Genomic DNA, 27138 nt, shown 5'->3' on the forward strand with positions numbered 1-27138 from the left:
AGAAGCTGTTTTCTCTGTGGACGCATTTGCCCTTCTACCATTCTCCAAAAGTATTTTCCGAACAGTTGAGTGATGAATTACTACACCTGATGCTGCTAGATCTTGTTGAAGCTTTTGGCTTGTTTTTCTTGGGTCCAATTTGTCCTTTCGAAGTAAAAATCTTTCATCTGCTGGTGTTGTTCTCTTTCTTTCGCATTTTCCTAACCTTTTCACATCCATTGATCCCGTTTCTCGTTTACGCTTCAAAATTTTGTTTATTACCCCCTGAGTCACTCAACACATTCTTGCGATTTTTCTTTGTTACATAGAAGTTTGTTCACTTAACGTGATAATCTTTTTACGCTTCCTAGGTGTAATATCCATGATAGAATTAAACGAAACAAAGTCACGAATTACCGAAAACAACACAAAATAGTACAAAACAACACAAACTTAGTGGTAAAGCACCCTCAAATAAAAGGCAGAGAAACAGTAAGGTTATGTTTTCAATGCTTGGTCAATTGTAAATGTGTGGACAGTGTTGCCAACTATAACTATTAAAAAATGTCACAATGATTCCATTAATTCGCACAATACTGCAGTTAATTTTTTATACAAGGTTTTATGCTTTTATGTTTTCATGTTTTATGTATTATACAAGGTTTTATGTCGTGTCTGTTCTACTCTACGGATGTGAAACCTGGAAAGTGACAAACAGCCTCACAGACAAACTGCAGGTCTTTGTGAACAAATATCTACGAAGAATTGTTCGTATATTCTGGCCTAACACCATCAGAAACGAAGATCTGCTACACCTGACCGAACAAAAGAGGGTACAAAATGAAATTAAGTCCAGAAAGTGGGGTTGGATCGGTCACACACTCCGAACAAATAGTTCCAGTATCGCACTGCCCTAGAGTGGAATCCCCAAGGGAAAAGAAAAAGAGGTCGCCTAGTACAAACTTGGAGAAGATCTATCATGGACCAGATAAGAGGCCAAGGAAAGTCTTGGAATGAGGTGAAGGCCTTAGCGCAAAATAGAACCCGATGGCGCGTTTTCACTGAAGCTCTATGCTCCACTTAGGAGTTCAAGAACCTTGTTTTCTGCTGACTCATCTTTTATCTGCGTACGTTTGGCCACCAGTCGTATTTGATAAATTTATTGGAATCATCCTGTGTAGACCATCTAAGTTTTACTGAACTAGATGATTAGTATTAAGTTTCTTCGCATTTTGGTCTTTCGGTGTTTGGTAGATAGGGGAAATATATGTTTGCTGTAAGAAGATGGTAATCTGTACCACACGCAAATTCCCTCTTGGTCTTCACATCCATAATGTTAAGTTTCGTTTTTGTGTAACTATTACGAAGTGAATGATCGACTTCAACTCACATGTATATCTGGGAAAGCAACGATTTAAATTAAATACGAAAAATTAAATTAAATACAACTCGTACTTGATTTCAGAGATTTATTCTTTATATACAAATTATTGATATTATTAATGTTACAAAAATATAAAAGTATATTCGTATTATGACTAGTTTCGCTAAAAATATGTATAAAATGATATTTCCTTGTGCATGATGGCATATGGAATATGATACAATATTTTAATAATACTTCCCATGGATTTCCAAATGGTAACTTCCAAATGATAACAAAAGGAAAATAAAAATCAAGTATCTAAAAAAAAAAGAAAAAAATTAAGGATAACAGTAGGAACATAAATATAAATAATATATTGTTACATAAAAAATAATTCGAAAACAAAATAAAAAGTGTCTTTATTGCCGTCTATCAATCTATTCAATCGATCTTCCATACATCAAACTGTTTATTTACCGGAGTTTGCGTAGTGATTCCCCCTCCCCCGTATCTTATTGGATTCTTGAGCGAGAGCTATAATATAATATGACGTCCCCAATCCAAGCAAGTAATTTAAATATAACAATATCTGCGGACCTTTTTTGTATCATGTCATTATCAGTCATCTTATAAAAAAACTAGGCTCGTGTTCAAAATGATCGCACCACTTTCATTTTCCAATTTATTTTGGAATGCTTTCACAGTTCCCCATTTTGTGCACTTTGTGTTGTTTGTCTTCACTTCTGGGGTTATTAGAGGTATAATAGGTAATTAGGATCATTAATTACTACATGCCTTGTTACTAAATAAAGTGAATTTCATTGTTTTTAAAAAGTTTCGCGTATTATCTACTATCGCAGTACTTTTGACTACTATCGATTCGACAAAGATGATATTTACATATTTTTATAATGATAATGACTTTTATATTGGCTTTGAAGTTTAGATTTCCAATTCAGAAATCGTTTTCAAAAAATTCTGAAATAAAAATGATCTTAATCTGTCAATGTTTATAATTGGCAGTGGGTGGCGACATCAATTTGACAATTGACTTACTTGGCCTCAATCTTACAGGCATCAGTCATGTTTTGAAGTGGAAATTCTTAGAGTTGCTGTTGTACCCTCAGATCGATATCCAATTCTATTGTTTCTGTGCTTGTCATAGTTATAATAACTAATAAAGTAAATGTTATAACAAGCACAGAAAGATCAGAATTTGATATCAATCCACGGGTACAACACTTCTCAGAATTTTCACTTCAAAACATGGCTGATGTCTGTAAGATCGAGGCCGAGTAAGTCCACTGTCAAATTGGCACCACCAGGGCCGTTCCTGGCGGGTATGCAATGAATGCCCCGCATGCAGGCGCTAAATTTTAGAGGCGCCAAATATTTGGTTACCATTACAAAAATATTCTCACTTCTAAAACAAAAAATGTCAGTGTTCAGTATTTCTCCGGTAAGCGCTAAAGCAATCACTTCATCCGATTGCTATTCCATATTATAATACCAAAATTACTAATTAAATTACCACCCTACAATTTTATTAGTGTCAGCACACGACGCGCCGTCTAATGCCGCTCGCTGCGTTTGAGTACAGAATGTACTATTGATAAAGAGCAACAAAAATATTATCAAATTGAAAAACAGCGATGGCGTGAAATGATTAAAAGAATGATTTGTATTGTGCAGTATTTACCTGGCCAAAATTTAGCTTTTAGGGGTGACAGTACGAATCTTTATGAGACTAATAATGGCAGTTTTTTTAAATTAGTTGAAATGATTGCTAAATTCGATCCAATTATGATGGAACACCTGAGCAATATTCGAAGGTCTAAAGGGTTGTGTCGAAATATGCCTCATTACCTGAGCAATCACTTCCAAAATGAATTAATTCATTTATTGTCAAGAAATATTCAGAAAGAAATTCTGAGTTGCCTCAGAACAGCAAAATATTACTCAATTATTTTGGATGAATCTCCAGATACTAGCCATGTTGAGCAGCTGACGATCATAATTCGCTTCGTTTATTGTTCTCCATATGAAGTCGAAATTAAAGAACACTTTCTGGGTTTTTTCAAAGTTTTAAATACTACAAGAGAAGGGCTCTTCAATTTTTTAAAAGAAGGAATATTATCAAAATTTGAAATAAACCTTGATGACATGAGAGGTCAGGGTTTCGACAATGGGGCAAATATGTCTTTCAAGCATGTGGGCCTTCAAGATCAAATTCTAAAAATTAATCCCAGAGCAATCTTTTGCCTTGTTCAGCTCACACTTTTAATTTAAGTGTCAATGATGCAGCTAAAATGTCATATGAGACTGTAGGTTTTTTTTTCAATTTTTTTTTCTGCTTCACCCTACAGATGGGACATTTTAAAAAGGAATGTACCAAACTTAACTTTAAAATCAGTAAGTGAAACATGATGGTAAAGCAAAGTCAAAGCCATTCGCCCTCTTAGGTTTCAATTCCTCGAAATTTGTAAAAGTTTACATGATTTGGCAGAAGATAATTCAAGAGATATAAACATGAAACATTCAGCAAGGTCACTATTAGACAAAATTAAAACGTTCAAATTCATTTTTTTCTATTATAATTTGGCATGATGTGTTAACAATTTTCTTAACAAAAGTTAATATAGTAAGTAAAATGGTCCGGAATCCAAATACAACTTTAAATGAATGCCATACAGAAATAAAAAATCTTATTATGTATTTCACTGAAAAAAGGTCAGACAAAAATTTCGAGATTTTCATGAATGAGGCTGTAGCAGAAGCAGAAAAAAGTGATGTAGAGCAAACATTTCCATTATTAAGACAAAGAAAGACGAAGCTTCAATTTTCGTATGAAGGTACAGATGAAACAGTATTCGATCCAAAACAAAAATTTAAGATCAGTTTTTATTTTCAAATTTTGGACACAACAATTCAATCCCTACAAAGACGCTTTGGGGGAATAGATAAGTGCCACGATTTATTTGGATTTTTGGGTAATTTTCAAAATCTAGATTCTGATGTGATGAAAAGATCATGTATGGATTTGGATTTAGCTTTACAAATTCAACATGAATTAAACGTACGCAAAGCTATTGATGGTCATGATTTGCATAATGAAATTCTGTCATACAAAGTTCTTAACCCACTCACAGACTCTAGCAAAATTTCGGATTCGTCCATAGATATTTTAAATTATATAACAAAGAAAAATTTACAATCCTTGTTTCCAAATCTATTTATAGCCTTGAGAATATTCCTGACCCTTCCAATTTCGGTGGCATCTGGCGAAAGGAGTTTTTCAAAGCTAAAGTTCATAAAAAATTATTTAAGAACGTCAATGTGCCAAGAAAGGCTATCAGATTTGGCAGTCATTTCAATTGAAAATAAAATTTGTGAAGCCATTGATCACAATGAAATGATTAATGAGCTTGTATCTGTGAAAGCACGACGTGTCATGTTGTAATTCCAATATTTGTTATTTAATTATTCTTCACTTGGTATATATGTATTACTTAATAAAGTTTTTTTGCATTGAGAGTATCTCCTTTCCGTTATTGTTTCATGTTATATTGCAGAATGCCTTATTAATTTGCGAATTGAGTGTTTTCTTTCTTACTGTTAACTTACATAATAATATTGTTTTAAAATGACCTTTTTTCTTCATTTAATTTTGAAAATAAAACCTTTTTTCAAACATGGTTCGTTTTATTTTTCTTTTTACATTCATATCGTATTTCCAATCATATCACAAGAACATGTTATGATATAGGTATCTTAAAAACATAATATGGGGGCGCACAAAAAATCCTGCACGAAGGCGCTCACTACCCTAGAAACGGGCCTGGGCACCACTGTCAATTATAAATATTTACAGGTCAAGATCATTCACAAATTTTTATTTAAGAGTTTTTTGAAGACGATTTTAGGATTGGAAATCGAAAGTCAACGCAAATATAAAATGTAATTCTCATTACAATAAATGGAGCCTAAGCCCATTAAAAAATATATATGTTAAAGATGCCACAACAGTTTCAGAACCATTCTCTCTGAAGACTTCATAATGCTTCTGCGTCCTCAGTTTCCTGAGCTCCCAGATCACTCATTTATACACTGTTCGCTCTTCACTGCTGTACTACTGCTTCACACTGATGCTGCGTTTGGGTGAGAGTTGAAACGAAGTTCACGTCTGTGAACCACATCACCATCGACGGTTTAAATGAACCGTCCTTCATCCCAAGCAGCAGTAGTACAGTGAAGAGTGAGCAGTGTATAAGTGTAACTAATTTTTATCTAATTAACTTTGTTCTTAACATCTGAGAGCGTGGCCCGACCCATAATAAGATATACTGTTGCAATGCGGAAGGCACACAACTCCAATCAACTCGTCAAATCTTTTTTTACTTTTTTGTACATTCCCGGATGTTCTGCGTACGCCGGCAATGTCGCAGAATATTTGACCGTACTCCTGTCTGCCAATTTGTCTATCGCTTATAGTAATTAAACAGTGATTAAAGCTTAATTATATAAGTTTTTGTTATATTCAATATGTTTGCTGTAATGCTGTATATCTTGTGTACAATATTTTAATAATAATCTTGAAAATATCATGTTTTACGTTCAATAAATGAATAAAAAGATCACTTAAAATAGCAGTTTGTAACTTAATACACACTTTGTGAAAATTTCACCAAATCCGAACTGTTTTACACCAGAGAGCAAAACAACTTGTGTATACACCAACTTTAACGTCCGCATATGCCATTTGTAGCGATTTTGAAATATTATGTAGCGATTTTATGTAGTTTTCTACATCACATAAATGTGATACATTTTTAAACTTCATTGTATTTCTTTCTTGTAAGACAAGCCAATCCTGTTAAAAGGAAGCTAAGTTTTTATTTTGAATAAATTTTCTCACAGTCATAAAAAGAGAAAAGAAAATTGTAAACAAGGACGAACTAGCTGAACGCTCTCCCAAAGGATATACAATTTTAAGAATAATTAAAGAAACTTTAAATCCGTTTTTTTATACAAATCCTATCTTTTAAGGAAATTCATATTACCGTGTTAAGCTTGTTATTAATTCTTTAGTTAAAACGTTGTTTCGGGATTTTATAATTCTAAATAAAACTTAACTTAATTGAGCTAAATAAAAAATTGAACTTGAAAAAATTCGCTGGAAAACACATGTTACAAACAGGAAGTTGTCCAGACGTCAGAGGGTTGGCCCCTAAAAATCATACGAACAAGCTGAATATTGCCGAGAATATTAATTTTGAAACCCCAGAAAAGATGCAAAAAAGTTTATCACTTTTACCCCTGGGCTTTCCCCTAAAACTTCCTTCGTAGGGAGGTAAAAACGCAAAAAAATCGATTTACCAAGAATCTGTACGTTATGGAAAAAAATGGTTCAAATAAAAAATGTAGCTAATGTATAATTTTAAACAAAAATGGTTATCAGCATTTTTTGTCCCAAATGAACCGTTCTTTCAGAAACAACGCTTGAGGCGACCGTCGATTTTGAGTGTCAGTCACGCGCGCGAAATCAATGTTCAATAAAATTTGTATCAGCTGGACGGTAAAAAATCGATATATTTTGATCCAAGTGTCCTATCGACAAAAATCAAGATGCGTTTTAAAGGTAAAGAGTGAAGCTTTTGCATGCAGTTTTTGTATTTTGCCGCAAATAAACTCAGTTTTTAGAAAATTGGTAAATAAATAAACGTGGCGCACATTTGGCCATTTTTTAAGAAATATCGTGGGATCAATAAAATTGATCACTTTCTATTCACTGATGAATAAAAAACCCAGAATTTAATGTTTTACATTACAAACGATCGCAAGTCAAGAGAAATGCCTCCAAGAAGACGGTTTTTGGGTGTAGTTTATAACGGAAGTTTGGTTCTTTTGAAAAAAAAAATGTTAAACGTTTTAGATCGTTTGTTATGTGAAAGTTTAAATCCAGCGTTTTTTAACATATTTCAAATGCCTCACATTTGTTCTCAAAACTCAAAACTAAAATTTCATGCTACAGGTTTATAAGGTTAATGAAAGGTATAGATCGTATTGATCTCATGAAAATCGTAAAAAATGGCAAAATCACGCCACGTTTATTTATTTAACATCTTTATAAAACCTGAGTTTATTTGCGGCAAAATACAAAAATTGCATATGCAAGCTGAACTCTAACTTTAAAACGCATCTTGATTTTTATCGATAGGAAGCTTGGATCAAAAGATATTGAATTTTTATTGTCGAGCTGATACAAATTTTATTGAAGATTGATTTCGCACGTGTAAATAAAATTCAAAATCGACGGTTGCTTCAAGCATTGTTTCTGAGAGAACGGTTCATTTTGTACAAAAAGTGCTAATAACCATTTTCGTGTAAAATTATCACAGCTACATTTGTTATTTGAAAGATTTTTTTCCACAACGTACAGATTCTTGATAAATTGATTTTTTTGCGTTTTTACCCGCCTACGAGGGGGTTTTAAGGGGAAACCCGGGGGTAAAAGTGGTAAACTATTTTGCATCTTTTTTCGGGAATCAAAATTGATATTCTCGGCAAAATTCAGCTTGTTCGTATGATTTTTAGAGGTTCAGTAGAATTTTCGTCTCTGGCGACTAGAGTAAGATCGCATTGCATGAATAACAAGAAGACATTACGTATAGTATGGTTTGGATATGCGGACTATGACTGAGGAAGATGCATATCTGGTGCTATACTGAACAATGTGTTTAAGTTATTTTTTAAGTTCTTTCTGTACAAAGTACTGAAGAACATCTTACAATGCTTCTCCTGGTACACTTAATACAGTACACTGCTTTTTACTATGATAGCAGGCGTAACGTAGGGGAAATGGATGCATTCCATCCGAAATAACACAAGTCCAGGATTGGATCTATCTATCTATCCATACAGCCCTTGCTGTCCAATTTTGGACATAGGCCTCCTCTTCCTTCTTCCACGTCTCTCTATTGTAGGCAGTTTGTATCCACTTAGGGCCTGTGTGTTTCTTCAAGTCATCTGACCATCGCATTTGTGGCCTTCCTCTTTTTCGTTTGTAACTATATGGTCTCCAGTGTATAATCATCTTATTCCATTTGTCGTCTTTCTGTCTTATGGTATGTCCAGCGAACGTCCATTTAAGTTTTGTTATACATCGGTCACCGCAACAAAACAAAAGTGACTTGGATAATATTAAATATTTCATGATACAATACCTTCCAAAAATAGTTTAACTCTTACCATTGGAAATATTTAATGATGTAGTCAGTCAAAAGTGGAATTCCTCAATTTCAAGATATAGACTTAAGCCAGGTAAAAATCGTAACTGGGGACAATCATATAAGCCTACATCTTCTATGTCGGACCTGCTTAAAACATTAAACGGAGATTGGATATGTGGTTAGAAAAAAAAGTTACTACTCGCCCACTATCAGTTTGGGTACAAAAAGGAAGAAGTGCTTTAGACACCCTTTAAACTTTTATTGATAGATGTAATACAGCTATTGCCACCGCCCCGCCAATGCTCCGTTCACACTGAATTCAAATAAGACGCACGAGAACTTCACTGGCCCTAGGGTGTTGGCCGAAGGCCAACCGCTTCTGCTAGAGTGTTGATCTAGTGGCAGCTTCTTACCGATCTTAGAGTGTTGATCTGAGGAAGAACTGTTCCGTGACTAAGTATTGACTAGTCACTTCCCGCTCCTTGTCTGATCGAGTGTTGATCGATCCGTCCACCTCTAACCCATCATTCCTTCTCTTCAGTTCAGCGCGTGTGTATAACACGCCGTATTTTCGATTCGATTTTTATGGCATTCAATATATTTTATTTTTGCAATTATTACTGTCCAATTCCCTATTCACACTCACACATTATTATTATTATTATTATTATTATTATAAAAATAAGGGAAGCGAAACGAGCTCCTATTGTGTCCAAAAATAAAGAAAATATCATTATAAAACTAATAACAATTATAGAATTACAATAAGTAGATCATACAAAATTGTAAAACAATAAATAAATAAACAATGCGGTTCTAAAATAACGCAGTCTTGTAAATGAAATGAACTATAAGTCTATTTTTAAACATGTTAACACTAGTTGCCGATATGGTGTCGTTGATCAAAATTGTTCCAGATATTAAATGTTCTGTCTGGCAAGAAATTCACCCTGGACCTTACAGTAGTTTGTTCCCTCTTTAATTTTTAACGGTGGCCTCTTTATCTTTCGTCTTGATTTAAATTAAATATGGTGTTTAGGTTTTAAAATACGAAAAGACATAATTAGGTCACCCCGAAGACGTCGCTGCTCGAATGTCATAAGATGAGCCATGGAGAGTATGATAATTAGGTCTTACATTGCTGAATGCCAGTCTTGTGGCTTTACGCTGAACATTTTCAAGTAAAATTTTATCGCGACTGAGATCTGAACTCGACACTGTCCCAGCAATTTCAAGAATAGGTCCGACATATATTGAAAAAAGTTTACTAATGCAGGCTAAAGATATTCGTGTAAAACATTTACGGATCAAAAACAGTTTCGAGTTTGCACGTTTACTCACCGACACTATGTGATCAGACCAATTTTAGTCACTAGTAATTATTATTATAACTCCGAGATCGCTACGGGAGGTTACCGAGTTTCAAACATGTAAGTTATTAAAGTACGGTAGTGATGGGTTATTTTTGCCGATATGTAGAACAACGCATTTTTTAATGTTAAGCGGAAGCAACCATTCTGAGGACCACTTGAATATTGCCTCAAGATCGTGTTGAAGAATATGTTGGTTAATAATTGAATTCACATAAAATTTGGTTGCAATAATAAATTTCCTACAGATCTTCATCCCAAAAAGGCAAATGCGACCAGATGCTGTGATTACAGAATTATAAGCTTAATGAGCCATGCACTCAAAATCCTTCTTTCTATTATTTACTCTCGCATATATAGAAAACGTGAAGAAACATTAGCAGCAATAGCATACAAGTATTGATACAAAGAGCTCGAGACGTAAATTGCAAAGTCTACGCATGCTTTATAGACTTTGAAAAAGCATTTGACAAGGTGCAACATCAAAAATTATTTCAGATACTGAAAGAATCTAGTATTGATGACGAAGATTTACGCCTAATTAAAATTTTATACTTACAGCAAAGGGCAACTGTACGAGTAGACAACGAAACCTCACAAGAATTCACGATAAAACGGGGAGTACGTCAGGGCTTCATTTTATCACCGACGTTGTTTAATACTTACTCGGAAATGCTGTTTAAGAAAGCTATTGACAGGACAGACACGGCCTGAAATTAAACTGTAACAAGACCAAAATTCTTGTAGTAAGTAAAAACGACGTAATACAGCACCAATTCACAGCTAATAATGAACCCTTGAAAATAATCGACAAAATTACATACCTTGGATGCAGCCTAAATAAGGAATGGGACCACTCACAGGAAATAAGATGTCGTATAGAAAAGGCGAGAGCTGTCTTCAATCGCCTCAAGAAGATTTTATGTAATATGCATCTGAACATTGATATAAGAACACGAGTCTTGAGATGCTATGTATTTTCTACCCTTCTATATGAAGTTGAAGCCTCGACCTTGACGGAGGCAACATCCAAATGATTAGAAGCCTTCGAAATGTGGTGCTACCGCCACATGCTCAGAATTTCCTATATCCATCATGTTACAAACAACACCGTGATCCAACGTATGAATAAAGATCTAGAAATTATGCGTATCGAGAAAATCAGAAAGATGACATGCTTAGGGCATGTGATGCGCAATGAGAAGTATCAAGTAATTCAACTAAGTTTACAAGGCAAGATATGTAGAAGGCAAAAGATCTCAAGGGCGCAGAAGGACGTCGTGGTTGAAGAACATCAGAAAGTGGGCAGGAATGACCACCATACCATACCATACATCTATTTAGAGCAGCTGTCAACAAAGTTGTATGGACCAACGTGACTGCCAACATCCACAGAGGATAGGAACCAAAAGAAGAAGAATCATTTGGTATCATAGCGTAAATAGAAACCTTAAAAAAGTAAAAGTAGCAATCATCAGTGTGGTTTCTAGGCTCCCTCCATATCATGTTCCTATGGCAAACTTAAAGGCTTTTTTTCTCCTTTTTTGACCATATTCTAAAATCTTCAACACAAACATAACATACCTTATATAATATAAAAATGTTTCGTCTTGTAATACATAATGGTTGGACAGGATCACCATATAATAAAGGTTACTTCTCTCAGCACTTCCATCTTTATTTATTACACAAATGGTAAACACTTTTACATACTAATTGTTAACATTTAAAATAGTACTTAATTAAAGTAGAAGAGAACTAAATCTCGACCTCGAAGTTATCGGCTCTATTTATTAGCCCAATTTAACAACCCAACTCTACAACTCAACTCTCAATTCTATTCCCAATTGTTACGGCGTGCCCGATTCTTGATTAAAACAATTCTAATTACACAATGAGAAATGTAAAAATATGACTAACATTATTTAAGAATTTTAATATATTAATATCACACTTATATGGGACCAAAGATTTACCCTAATCACCAAGTTTAGTTCTAAAATATGAGAAATAATCCTTTTTTACAAAGTCTGTAACGTTTATTTGATGGTTCACACACGGTTTAAAAATATAAGCGAAGAAAATTTAAAAATTTGAAATTAATGCCAGCAAAAAAGGTCGAAATAATTAAAAGAATATAAAAAAAAATAAACTGCGTCACTCAGTGTTTTTATAAGACCAAACTCTCAGCAAAAGAATTTTAATCAATGTATAGTGTTTGCTGGTTACGTCAATATTTTATCACTAAAAGATATTAACAATGGAAATTAATTATTTACCGTTTACGCCAACGTGCTCTTTATCAAAAAATCCTATTTTCGGAAAAATTAATTGTTATATATCCTCAGGCTTAATAAGGGTCGAAAATCGAACAAACACGGCAATCTGAAATAAAATAAATTAGATAAAAGTTTCGCATCTTCATCCAACTTGACGGTATTTGATATCAAGAAAAAAATCAGTAAAAGTAATCACGTTCTCTAAACAACAAAAGAAGGGAACCACGCCACATCACAAGCATTCTGAGAAAAAACACGTTCCCGAATTCGTTAACCAAAAATTACCAAAATTTCTATTGCCATTATATGGTATATAAAATACTGTCACAATTTCGATTATGTTCATGAAACAACACGAAATTAATTATTAAGGGGCGGAAATCTTCATCCATTATACCGGTCCTTCAAGAATTAAGTAAAGCAATTTGGGGGGAAGGGGTCTTGTAAAACGTTACGCTACGTTACAGGGTCGAGAGGGGGTTAGAACAACGCGTTACATAACATTGTTTTTACTAAAAAAAAAAAAAAAACTATGGAATTAAAATCTCTTAGGTGAGCTATCCTCTTCATTTATGGTTTACGAGGAGGCCCTCGATTATATTGTACTTTTTATACACATTCGTGAACTTTTCGCCTTATCTAATAAACGCTTCATTATAGTGTATTTTTATGTATGAGAGAGTAATAAAACAATAAATTATGTATGCAAATCCCTAAACTGTTGATACGGGTGACTCAATGAAAAACAGATATTTGTCAACAAGTTTACAGAAGTATATAGAAAAACAATTTTAAATTGAGTATGACCACCAGGTATAAAGGTTGGAGCAGAATAGAATACAATAGTTGTGAGGGTTACTAATCCCTAAATAAGGTTGCCAGTGTCGGAGTGATGGAGGTTAACAGGTACTAATGAATTTGCAAGAAATGTAAGATGTTTATTTTATTGGTTATATATAACCAATAAAAGTTTAATAAGTACCTACCTATTTGCAAAATAAAGTTTAATTCTTTAGATAAAATAAAACGTTTTATTTTATCTATTTGCAAAATAAAGTTTAATTCTTTGCCTATTTGCAAAATAAAGTTTAATTCTTTAGATAAAATAAAACGTTTTATTTTATCTGAAATGAGTGCATTCCACGAAGTAAGGGTTTCAACAATCAAACATTTAATTCTTTAATTCCAGGAATCTACGACAGTAATTGACTAGATAATTACCTTCTAAACTTATTCCACAGAAAATGTGATAGTGGGTTTTTCCATTTTGTATATAGGAAGGTCCAAGTGGCGTATTCAAAATTCTTAACAGTTCACTAAAAGTAGGTACTTCAGTTGCAAGGTGCAGTTTATTGTGTATACTAGTGTTATGGAAAATTTGGAAGTGCCGTGTAAACGCCGAAAAATTGGTCCTCTAACAGTTAATGAAAAAACATTAATATTTAATTGTTTTAAATCATTTACAGACAAGCGTTTATGTGAAAGTGTTGATGAGACCGTTGAGTTAGTTAGCAGTACACTTGGTGTTGGGAAATCTACGATTTACAGAGTTATTAAAGAAGAGAAATGTGGTAGTTTTCAAATGCCACGTAATGCTCCAGGGAAACCAAAATTTCAAATAGAATATCATTTTAAAGAAGGACTTCGACGGAAAGTGCATGAATTCTTCTTTAGACAAGAATTTCCAACATTGGATAAAGTTCTTGTCTCAGTTCGAGATGATAAGGATTGCCCAGAAATGAGTCGAAGTACGTTATGGAAACTTTTAAAAGAAATAGGCTTCCGCTGGAAAAAGAATCCCAGAAAGTCTATTTTATTAGAAAGAAGCGATATTGTCATATGGAGAAGACATTTTCTAAGAACCATAAAGGAAATGAGAAACCAAAAAAGAAAAATATTTTATCTTGATGAAACATGGATCAACGAGGGTCATACACCAAATAAATTTTGGCAGGATGAAACTGTTACAAGTCAAAGGCACGCTTTTGTAAATAACTTATCTACTGGTTTAAACCCACCATCAGGAAAGGGACGCAGGCTGATAATAGTACACATTGGCAGTTCAGACGGTTTTGTTGAAGGTGGTTTATTAACTTTTGAATCAACTCGTACCGGTGACTACCATGAAGACATGAACGCTGATGTCTTTCAATAATGGTTCGAACAAATGATAGATCTTCTTCCTAAGAACTGTGTAATAGTAATGGATAATGCAAGTTATCACTCCAGACTTATAGAAGGACTGCCCACAACCAAGTGGTTAAAAAAAGACTTGCAGAATTGGCTGAGTTCAAAAAATATTACGTACCATCCCGGATCTATAAGAAAGGAACTTTATTCGTTGTGTGCCCTTCATAAAGAAAAATTTAAAAAATACGAAATTGATGAAATTGCCAAAAATCGTGGAATGACAGTACTTAGATCCCCACCATATCATTGTGAATTAAACCCGATTGAACTGGTATGGGCACAGATAAAGAGTGAAGTTTCAAGAAAAAATACCACTTTTAAAATTCATGATGTTAAACAGTTGTTTTTGGAGGCCGTAAATAATGTAAAACCTGAAAACTGGGAAAAGGCAGTAAATCACACTATTAAAGAAGAGGAAAAAATGTGGAAGCTGGACAATATTACTGATAAATTGATCGAGCCAGTTATTATAAATCTTGGTTCTGAAAGTTCATCTTCTGAATCTGATTTGGATTTGTAACAAGTAGCTGTAAGTTTTATATTAATATTTTTATTCATCTATTTAACATACCTTAGACGGTTTTAAAAACTCTTTTTCTCTTTTGTAATTTTTAAAAATTAAAAAAAATGTGAATTTTTTAAAACTCTTTTTAATGTAGGCCAGTCAGTTCTAATATAGTGTGTGATAAAAGAGGTCACTTTTGTTTACATACACATAACACTTTATAACACTGAAATAATTCATTTATTTTTTACAATTATTCAAAGTAATTTTTCAATTAATCTTGAGCACGCCCATGGAGTGGTCGGAGCTACCAGTTAAAATTATGCTAATTACTCTCTCGTTCATAAAAATAAACTATAACAATTAAAAAACAATATTTTCAAACAAAATAATCTAAAAATATTAAGGGGGAGCTGATAGAAGAAGTTATAAAATCATATTTTTACTTATGTGTTTAAGCCTTGAAAATCGTCATTTTTCGTGTGTTTTTTCAGTTTTAAATTGTTTATAGCTCGAAAACAATCAAATTTAGAAAAAAAAAATTACACCTTTTAGATTAGACCTTTTTAGTAAGAAAGATCCAAAAATATATAAAAAAAATATCCGAGCCGAAACGTTAATATTTTTATAATTTGTTTAAAAAGATTGTTTAAATAAAATTGAGACCACTTTACGCATGGGCCACTTCTTGAACCTGGGCGAAAATAATTATGCAAAAATATTTCATAGGAATCTTCTTCAAACGAACCCGAGCTTTTAACATCTAAAGGGTACGTTCATAACGGAGACCATCGTATAGTATCCTCCCCTAGATCATAGCACTGACAGTGAATGCTCGCATTTAAAATAACATGCATTTATTTTACTGGCGATCGATACGATGGTCGGAGCGATGGTTGGTGGTCGGCGCCTCGTAGTGTCGATCGTAGGGTACAAGGGTCGAGGGTCGAAAAAATACTACGCTCGAATACTATGGTCCAAGTCTATGGTCCGAACACACTAAATTTTCACCTAAATTTACCATAAAAAATACAATAGAACTAGTTAATAAAATACAACATTTTCAATTACCTAACAACTCCAGATTAATTTCATTTAACGTAAAAAATCTTTTTCCTAGTATTCCTCCTACAGAAACTTTTATTCTAGTAAAAAACCTTTTAGACCAAAATATTACAAATCCAATCATTACATCTGAAATTTTACATTTTCTTGAAATTTACATAAACCAGGACTACTTTAAATTTAATAATCAAATATACACAAATAACAGTGCAGGACTTACAATGGGCAAACCTCTAAGCCCATTACTATCAGATATTTTTATGGATCATCTAGAGACAAAGATTTCAAAACATCCCATATTCAAATTCAGTATTATATTAACATAGACTCAGCAGTCTGCCAAGTTACGTGACGACACCATCTTTTTTTTATTGTTCGTTGTGTCTCTGTCTTACATCAAGTAAGTCTAGCAGCGTTTCTTTTGGTTAGGAAGAAAGATAGTGAAGAGTTGCATTGTGCTAGGAAGGAACAGATCGAACAACCGCAAGAGATCTTGTCGTTAGTACGCGCGGACGGTATGCTCGGTCTATGTTATTATTTTATTATTGTATGTTACGGTCTATGTTATTGTTTTCGCATTATTCAACATTTGTAAAAACATCGATGTTTCTATAACATCGATGTTTTCTTTTCGATTTATCGTTACTATCGATGTTCAGGTTCGATGTTACCATCGATGCTTAACATCGATGTTTTTTACCGATGTCGCATCCCTAAATCCCGGATCGTTCTAGCGGGATTCGGTCGTTCCATACTTTGAAGTGATTGAATCAAAACGAACGAATCTATCGCGATTGATATAACACGAATAGTTACATATGAGATGCCATAGGGCACCATGGATAAAATAGTTTAACCAAAAGACAAATTTTGATTTATTGACTTGAAGAAGGCCTCTGGCCTCTGTGCTGAGGTATACATTATTTGTGAGATTATAAATTGGGGATTTGAGCTCATTTGAGCGCAGTCTATTGTAGAAAGTTACCTAACCATCATCTATAGTGTAATTATTAGTAGCTGTCAATAAAACCATAATTTTTACTCCACCACTTCAACGTTTTATTGTATTTATCATCGTCGATCGAGAAGAAGCGGACAAAGGGACATTACAAAACGATTCGATCCTTATAACTACGTTAGAATCTGTCCATAGGGGTTTGCAATTTAAACTTTTTTGGTTGTGGTGGGAGGGCCTAGGAGGTTGATGTGGGTGAGTTATCTTTCATGTAATTTTAATTCCTCCTTACTATCCTAGAAACGGTTTCGAGCATTTTTCGATATCAGTTTTTGTTCGTGAGATATAGCCCATTGTAAGTTTAAAAATTAACACAATGTATATTGATATGTTCCTATTTGAAATCAAAAATAAAATAAAAATTGCATCCTCATAGACCACGATCATGTAAATTTTCAGTGCCCTGTATATGACAAAATTCGTAAAAATAATTATAGCTAGTTTTAAGAAAGTGTTTTCGCCGAAATAGGAATGTTTGGTAAGGCGTCACAACAATAAAAGATTATTCGGATAGCCATTTATAGGGTGGAAAATCCAGTAACCCGTATATATTTCAAAGAGCGATTATTGTATAAAGTAGACAGCTTTTAAAATATTCTTTTGTATTAGTTTCTTAAAAATAGATAACACAATTTTTGGAAAGTGTAGAATTAAGTTGTGGTTATAAAGGTATAAGGAATTTTATTTATTCTTGGAACTCCAGAAAGAACAAACAAATACGAAAGTTTGAGAAATTCTTTAGAATTACTAGAGAGGTTGAATTTGGTCAATTATATGGTATGGTTGAAAGTTTTTTTTTTTTTGATTGGATGAAAAATAATGATGAAAGGGGAGAACGAGCCGATGTCTAGAATGAATGAGTAGATTTTGGCAGTTGTGTTTGTTCGATCGAATGGAAAAGTCCAGTTTTGAAGACCGTGTGTTGGAAAAGTACCGCAGGTTGTGTTAAAAGTTACAAGTGTTATTAGCAGAATAGTGGAAGGGTAATAGACCAAGTAGAGTGGTTCTTTTGAAAACTCCTTGGAGTCTGATGTGTCCAGTTGTGTAAGTAACGAGGAAAAGTTTGTTTGAATTTGTGGCACCGAGTCGATAAAAGAGATCCTTGGGTCATAAAAAGTAGAAGTGATTAAAAAAAAAAGGTGAAGAATTGCTTCAGGAGAAGATAGGAACGAGCACTGTGGGAAGCAGTCAACAAGGAAAGCAGAATTTGCAGAGTAGAAGAAACACATTGTTGGGGAACGTGGACGAGTTCTTTTGGTTACAACACAATCCGGGAAGGAAATTTTTTACGTGTGCAGACATTGTCGATTTATCAGCAAAAGTCAGTCGTTTTCTTCTGTGACATGAATGTATGAGTTTTTCGTATTAAATACCATATTGCATATTAAATTTCATAAAATTTCATTATCATAAAATTATCCAAATTCAATCAGATTTGTTTCTTATAAATTGTGTATGACTACACTATATATATATATATATATATATATATATATATATATATATATATATATATATATACGAGGCGTGTTTTTTAAGTAAGTACCGTTTTGGAATTAAAAAAAGACGTGCAAAGATATGGCAATAATTTTATTTTTACATGAAAGCCTGTACCTTAATCTACTTTTCTACATAATTTCCGTGAATATTGAGGCACTTATCATAACGTGGCACCAGTTTTTGAATACCCTCCTGACTTGTTAACCACTGCATCACAAATGTTTTGACTTCGTTATCGTCTTGAAGACGCTGCCCGCCCAGGTGTTTCTTCAAGTGCTGGAACAAATGGTAGTCGCTGGGCGCCAGATCAGGGCTGTATGGAGGATGATCTACAGTTTCTCATTTAAATGATTTGATGAGATCTTTGGTCTGATTAGCCACATGTGGACGGGCATTGTCATGCAGCAAAAAGAATACCCTTACTCAACTTGCCACGTCTTTTGTTCTGGATTGCACGACGCAGATTTTTGAATGTCTCACAATAAGACGCTGCATTGATTGTCTCATTACGAGGCAGAAACTCCACTAGCAATACTCCTTTTCTGTCCCAAAAAACTGCACATGATTTTCCGGGCAGAAATTGTTTGCTTAAACTTCACTCTTTTGGGTGATGATGAATGTCGCCATTCCATAGATTGTTGTTTCGATTCTGGTGTGACGTAGGCCACCCACGTTTCGTCACCAGTAACAATTTGGTCTAAAAAATCTTCACCTTCACTGTGGTACCGTGTAACGTTATAAACGTCACATCTCTATTTATATTTAAATAATTATTTCATTATTTTCTCTCTCTTTCTGCCCCGTAGAATAAATATTCGCCCTCTCACTTTTGTTCGGCAGACTATTCTGTTCCGTGTTGACTGACAAGCTAGTTTCATGATATCTATAGCAACATTCTATGACATCTGTGCTAACTTCATTCAGTCTCCCACTTTCTGTCAAAACAACTTTTCTGTAGTGGGATTATTTTTTGCCTCTTTTTGAAATTGATAAAAGAAGGCAAAAATTATTATAAGACTCATTTTTATGGTCTACAAATTCTCTTGGGTTTATTGGTCATATCAAAACTTTATTGGTTTACTGGACAGTTTACTGGACATTTTATTGGTTTATTGGACGTATCAAAACTTTATTGGTTTACTGGACAGTTTACTGGACATTTTATTGGTTTATTGGACATATCAAAATTTTATTGGTTTTATTGGCAAATTTGGATTTCAACAATTGGTCAGGACATACAGCCACGTGTGACTGCAGCTCTCCAGAAGCCACAAATTTTAATTGGAGGACCCAACAGCTAGAACACACAAGCAGCCCATCGAAGCAATAAGTAACACTTATTAACTGTTAAGCTTTGGCAGGGTTAATTATTGTTTTTTTATTCATTTAAATAAATATGTTTGGTTAAAATTTGTCTTATTTGCTATCAACTGAGAACTCAGGTTCAATCCCTAGTTTAAGACAAGACGAACTCACCCTTGAGATACTGAGCTAGGCAAGGTATAGACGATAAGCTCCCATGGTTGATTGAGGTATTATTTTTACAATAGTACTTCAATTCTCTTTGGTAGTCTCATCGTTACACATTGGCGCCCAACCGTACTTGTTTTATTCGGGGAATTGTGCTCTGGGTTTTTGATTTGGTGACAAATAACAAACTTTAATAAATACTTTATTATTTATTTTTTTTGTGTGTTCATATTATCATTATTTGCAGTTAATTTTAATATTTCCATATTTTTGACTGTTTTTATATATTTTCACATGTTGGGTTAAAAAGTATTAGTTATTATATTATTTTTATATATTTCAGCATATATATTTTATAGTCAGATATTTTTATGTTTTTTTTTTGATGGTAGATACTTTTATACTGTTGTAAGTGGTTTGTTTTTTTTTAACTAAACCAGTTTTTGTGGATAGTGTATTTTAATTACTTTCTTAATTTTTTTAAATTATTTCTTCAAGATGCTACCTAAACATTTAAAGACAGATGAATTATCATATGAAATTCTTATTAGGATTGTCTCTGTCCCAAATACAGTAGAGGAAAAACGAAAGATCCTTGCTGGACTTCTTTCTCAGGAAGCCAGTAACCGTAGTTTTTTTGATGTTTGTGTTAATTTATCTTTTGATGTTGATTACCAACAAGCTTTAGCTTCCTATTCTGACCTATTAAGTCTTATATCTGATTATTCAGGTACAAAATCTGATAGTAGATTCAAAGCTTTCAGTTCTCGTTTAACTCATTTATCTGGTAGAATCTCCCGTCTACAGCCAACTTCTGTAGATGAAGAAAAATTGAAAAAAGCTATCCGCTACGATTTGTTAAAATTAGAGGGTACTTTGTCTGACATTGTAGATCAACCTGATATGGTAGACCAACCTGTTGCTTCTACTCGTGATAGAGTAAACCTCAATTATTCTCAATCTTCAGCCTCACCTGTTAAGTCTGTTCCTGTTTATAAATGGGGTATTAAAAAATTTTCTGGTAAAGAACCTCTAATTCCATTTCTCGAACAGATTGAAACTTTAAAGTTTTCTAGGAACTGCACTGATGAAGATTTATTCATCTCTGCAGGAGATCTATTTGAAGGTGCTACTTTTACTTGGTGGCATAATCACTTTACAAAAAAATCTTTTGATTCTTGGTCTGAATTAGTTGCTTCCTTAAAGGAAACTTATTTACCTTACAATTATGAAAGAAATTTGTGGGAACAAATACGTTCTACAAAACAGTCTTTCAAACAACCTGTCTCTGCATATATTTCTTATATGGAGTCTTTGATGCTCCGGTCTTCAAAATCTATTCCTGAGTGTGAAAAAGTAGATGAAATCATTAATGGTCTTCTTCCTGATTATGTCAAGGCTCTTGCTTTCCAGGATGTGGAATCAGTTGCAGACCTTACAAAGTATTGTAAGAGATTTGAAGCTGCTCTTACTATTTGGTCTCGCAGTAAATTTTCTGTTGAGTCTCTTTCTTCTTCTGCTACATGTTGGAACTGCAACATGACAGGTCATACTTTTCAAGTATGTAATAAACCCAAGAGAAAGTTTTGTCATGGTTGTGGGTTTAAGAATATCACTACAAATGAATGTAGCAGATGTTCAAAAAACGGTTTGAAAGAACATTCCAGGGAAAACTTTTCGAAGACATTTAAACAACCCAAGTCAGTGAATGTGTCTAAGAAAATTATACCTAAAACTGCTTCTTTTATATCTAATGATAATTTAAGCACTTTTTCTTCAGTACAATCTGAAACTATACCTTCTTCGACTTCTTCTGTTCTTTCTAGTGGTCCTTTAAATTCTAAGGTACATTTAAATTCTACTTCATTATTAGATGTTCATAATAATGATAATAGACCATATATTTCTATTTCTGTAGGTGATGAGACAATATCTGCACTTCTTGATACTGGCAGTAATGTTAGTATTATTGGTTCTCCTTCTTTATTTTTACTTAAAAAACTCAAATTAGCACTTAATTATGATGTTTCAAGTCAACTCACTACTGCTGATGGAAACATTCAGAGTATTTTAGGATATGTTTGGTTACCTGTTACTTTATTGAGTAAAACTCAATCACTTAAAGTGTTAATAGTTCCTTCTATTTCACATAAGATGATATTAGGTATGGATTTTATTCATTTGTTTCAACTTTGTTTGGATTTCTCAAATTTTTCATTTAAGGCTACAGATTTATCTACTTGTGTAGTAAATACTGTTAGCAGTGCTGAAAATCTTTCTTACATTCAGCAGTCACAACTTAACTCTGCTCATCGTAGTGATTCTGTAAATGTAGTAGCTGACTCTCTTTCAAGAATTCCTGAAGCATCTCAAGTTTCTCTCTTGAATTTATTTAATTTAAAAACAGATGCTTGGTATAGGAATATGATAGGGAAAGTTACAGTAAACCCTAACTTATATCCTGCTTTTAAGGTTCAGGATGATGTTCTTTATAAATATGTTTTTTCTAGATCAAAGTTTTCTGATTCTTCTCCAGAATGGAAAATTTTTGTTCCTTCTCCACATAGGAAGGAAATTTTGCAAATTTATCATGATGATCTTACAGCTGCTCATTTAGGTGTCTTTAAAACCCTTTCTAGGATTTCAGAATTGTATTACTGGCCTAAAATGAGATCTTTTGTTGTGAACCATGTTCATAAATGTAAAGTTTGTGCTTCTTGCAAGCCTTTAGAGAATATTTCTCCTATCTTTAATGAAGTTCAGAAGAGAATAGGTCACTCTTACAATACCAACACTAAACGCTACAATTTATGTAGACATGATGTAAAATTTCATGTAAGTGCTAAAGTCCGGAAGAAAAATAACATCCTTTCAAAAGCTGTGGATGATTTTTCTGCTAAATTAGCTCCCAAATTTATTCCCTGTATTATATATAAAGTTTTATCTCCTTTAGTATATAATCTTAAGGATCTAGATGGTAAAGACCTTGGTAATTTTCATGTGCAAGATATTAAGTTAGATGTTACTGATTCTAGTGATGATGAGTCTCAATAATGTTGTTGATACTTCAATTCTCTTTGGTAGTCTCATCGTTACAACCGTTCAAGGAAAGTCAATGCACTGCCTAAACGTTGGGTTTTGTGCAAATCCGTCAACATTTTTGGAACCCAACGTGAACACAATTTCCGGTAATTCAAGTTCTCGGTAACAATGCGATACAAAACACTACGAGAATACTGAGGAAAGCAGTCGGACAATGATGAAATTGTAAAGCGTCTGTTTTCTCTCACCTTTTCGTCCACTTTCTGCACCAAATTTTCATTAATGACCGAAGGACGCCCACTCCGTTCTTCATCATGCACATTTGTGCGGCCATCTTTAAATGCTCTTACCCATTTCCTTACCATTCCATCACTCATAATGTTTTGTCCGTAAACTTCAACGATCTCACGATGAATATCGATCGGTTTTACGCCTTTAGCTCTAAGAAATCGTATAATAGCCCGTACTTCACAATCAGCGTGACTCACGATTGTTGGAGGCATCTTAAACACTGGAGTAAACAAGTATACAATGAAGAATCAGACTGTAATGGCGTCAGTGCGTAGACAAGAAATGTAGGTAACCAGCGCTCATGCGCGGAACACCGACCGTAGCGTTGCGGCGGCGGAATCGCAAAACGGTACTTACTTAAAAAACATGCCTCGTATATATATATATATATATATATATATATATATATATATATATATATATATATATATATACATATATATATATATATATATATATATATATATATATATATATATATATATATATATATATATATATATATATATAAGATATTAGAAGTGATTATTTCGACCAAAAAATAATTGATAAATACGTTCAAATTATCGGGTATAGTGGTCTATAATAAAAATCTTTCTTTTTTCTAAATTACCCAATATTTCGCTATTTATTTAAAAGCTTCCTCAGGAGTAAACTAAAAACAATTTGAACATTACAAAAAATGGCGTACAAATACATTTTAAAACACTTACAGAATTTAAAAGATTTCGCAAATAAAAACTGACATTGAAGTATTTGAAATATTGAATGTCAAGATTAAATTGTCTTAAGCACGTTCGTTACAGCTATACGATAAAAATATATATATATATATATATATATATATATATATATATATATATATATATATATATATAAATATATACGATATCGTATAGCTGTAACGAACGTGCTTAAGACAATTTAATCTTGACATTCAATATTTCAAATACTTCAATGTCAGTTTTTATTTGCGAAATCTTTTAAATTCTGTAAGTGTTTTAAAATGTATTTGTACGCCATTTTTTGTAATGTTCAAATTGTTTTTAGTTTACTCCTGAGGAAGCTTTTAAATAAATAGCGAAATATTGAGTAATTTAGAAAAAAGAAAGATTTTTATTATAGACCACTATACCCGATAATTTGAACGTATTTATATATATATATATATATATATATATATATATATATATATATATATATATATATATATATATATATATTGATGTGTAATGATGATTAAAAATTAAAAAACCCTGAATTTATACCCGTTTTTTTTTTCAGGCAATCATTTTCAAATTATTCAATTCAATTATTCAAAAATATTTCAAAATTCAGTTATTGACATAATTCACTTTTACAGTGAACGACGCATTCGCTAACAGTTATTTCAAATTGTGTAGAAACCAAACATAAATAACGGACTTTTACATACTGTTAATGTAGTTATTTAATCTAATAATGTAGTTTATTTGAATTAACGTTTTCGACTATATTTATTTGTCCGAACATTTATTGTTACGGTTCGTAGGTAAAAGAGGTTAAACATTAATGTTTAATAGCAATAAAGTAGAAACATTGAATTTCTGAAATTAGTGCTCGGCCTTAAGAGCACTTAAAAAGTTCTCTACAAACACCAACCGCGTTAAAATTAATATTGATACCTAACAAGAATAGATGTAACATAAATCAGCAATTACCGAGCAGAAACTGCGCCTCGCTGAGAGCCAAATGGTACAAGACCGCAATATTCACAAAAGGCTTTCAATCGAGCTCTTTTGTTTGCTATTTGGGTCAATATTTAATTACGAAACGACTTTTAATTGGGTATTCTGGAGGTCGTAATTATTTATCGTTTCGATTTAGGTCTCATTTGTTATCTAACAAAAATACCATTTAGATCCGATAAATTATCTTCCTGGTTTGAACCGTATCGCTTTTTGAGTGATTCGTTAAATAATAGGATTCAGCGTTTCACAACACGTATACGTAGTTTCCTCCAGTGGCGGATCCAGAAATCATTTTTGTCGGGAGGGGTCTTGAGGGTGACTTTTATATAGGATTTACATTTTTGCACCTTTAGGATTGATATGATTTGTGCCTCATGTAAGGGAACAATTTTCTCAATAATTATTTTAAGCGATATATTAAACCAATGAGAAGTTATTAAAACCCAAATACTCTAAGGGTGCAAAGAAGGATACAACATTAAGGGGTCTTAAACTTAAATAAAAAATAATAATTTAAACCCATATACTCTGTGACAGTAAAATCAAGTGTACAAGACTAATAAATCAAAGGAAAGTTATTAAAATATAAATACTGAAAAATCAAGGACTGTCAATTTAAACTAGGTAAAGACAATTCATTTAAACATACCTATCTTATAGCTACAAAATCCACAACAAACCAAGGATAAATAAGTATAAACCTTCTTCTTCTTAACATGCCATACACCAAAGTGCGTAGGCGACTATCTCATTACTAGAATTCTGTTCTTGGCGGCGTGACACAGCTCGCCTGTATTGTGTATTCCTGTCCATTCTTTAATATTCCTTAACCAGGATAATTGTTTGCGGCCGGCTCCTCTCCTACCTTCGATCTTCCCTTGTAGGATTAACTGTGGTATTTCATATTTTGCTCCTCTCAATATGTGCCCAAGGTAACCAATCTTGCGTTTTTTAATTAATTCAAAGAGTTCTCTTTCCAGAGAGTTCTCTTTCCAAGTATAAACCAAAGTTAAGTAATTTAAATGCAATAACTCAATGTAAGTATAAACATTAATGAATGTATTAAACATTCCTAATAAACTCTATCTTATGCTGAACATTGCGTGGACAGAGCACATGACCAACAACGAGGTGCTGAGAAGAATGAGGACTTAGAGAGAACTCCTAAATATTGTAAACAACAGAAAAACGAGTTATTTAGGATATATTTACAGGATGGGAAATATTGGCAGATATTTAATGGAAGGGAAAGTAGAAGGAAGAAGAGGTCCAGGAAGAAGAAAATGCTCCTGGCTGAAGAATGTAAGGGACTGGATAGGCATGGATACACGTTCGATACTAAGAACAGCTTAAGATAGAGAGCGATTTGCTGTAGTTATAGCCACCCTTCCGTAATGAAGAAGGAACCTTAAGAAGTGTAAACTGCATTTTATTTAAAATAATTTATTCAACAAAAAACATAATATAATTTAAGAATAATTATTTCTATAATCAGGCATATTAGGCTACAAGTGAGTAAAATATTTTTTTACTCGATATTGAAATTTTTCTCACGAATTGTCAGCAACAGCCGGCAACTTGTGGTAAATAAAAGTTCAGTGATTAAAAATACTATAAGAATAAGATAAACATCACACAAACAAACCACAAGACAATGCATAAGTAAGAATGACGACCACAAGGAAAGATGTATTGAGTAGATGGGTGGAATACTTTAATCGGGCACTTAATATGGAGGAAGAAGAAGAAAACCTGGAAGACGAAATAGATGAGGTAAGGGGAGCAGACGAGAGCGAAGAGGAACCACTAACGATTCTTAAAGTTAAAGATGCAGTTAAAAAACTAGCCAGAAACAAATCACCCGGAATGGATAATCTCCCAGCTGAACTATATAAAGAAGGTGGCCATGATACCATTATGGCATTCCAGCAGCTTATAAAAGAAATATGGACACAGAAATCCCTCCCCAATGATTGGAATATTGGAATACTTTGCACCATACACAAAAAAAGGAGATATCTTTGAATGCTCTAACCACAGAGGAATTACGCTTCAAATGCAACTTATAAAATATTTTCTACAGTGCTATATCACCGTATGGCACCAT

At 33.2% G+C, this 27138-nt stretch overlaps 2 protein-coding genes across 3 annotated transcripts in view; one reads left to right on the forward strand and one right to left on the reverse strand.

Annotated features, from left to right (window-relative positions):
• Positions 1-1431: 1431 nt before the first annotated feature.
• LOC140442795 (DNA fragmentation factor subunit alpha-like) overlaps positions 1432-27138 on the reverse strand; it is a 54453-nt gene continuing 28746 nt past the window's right edge. The window contains exon 3 of one of the 2 annotated variants that reach the window (XM_072533768.1): positions 1432-1663. The gene's annotated coding sequence lies outside the window, so the exon portion shown is untranslated. Of the gene's footprint in view, positions 1664-12207; positions 12330-27138 lie in introns of those variants that run through there. The other variant, XM_072533769.1, reaches the window with a different exon arrangement.
• On the forward strand, positions 4101-4805 carry LOC140444578 (zinc finger MYM-type protein 1-like). The gene has a single exon (XM_072536340.1). The coding sequence runs from the start codon at positions 4101-4103 to the stop codon at positions 4803-4805; it is 705 nt and encodes a 234-aa protein (XP_072392441.1).

Source organism: Diabrotica undecimpunctata, chromosome 6 (genome assembly GCF_040954645.1).
Source record: "Diabrotica undecimpunctata isolate CICGRU chromosome 6, icDiaUnde3, whole genome shotgun sequence".
Classification (NCBI taxonomy): domain Eukaryota; kingdom Metazoa; phylum Arthropoda; class Insecta; order Coleoptera; family Chrysomelidae; genus Diabrotica; species Diabrotica undecimpunctata.

Coding starts and splice junctions, on each gene's coding strand:
- LOC140444578 (XM_072536340.1), top strand. CDS start 4,101: ATGAATGAGGCTGTAGCAGAAGCAGAAAAAAGTGATGTAGAGCAAACA.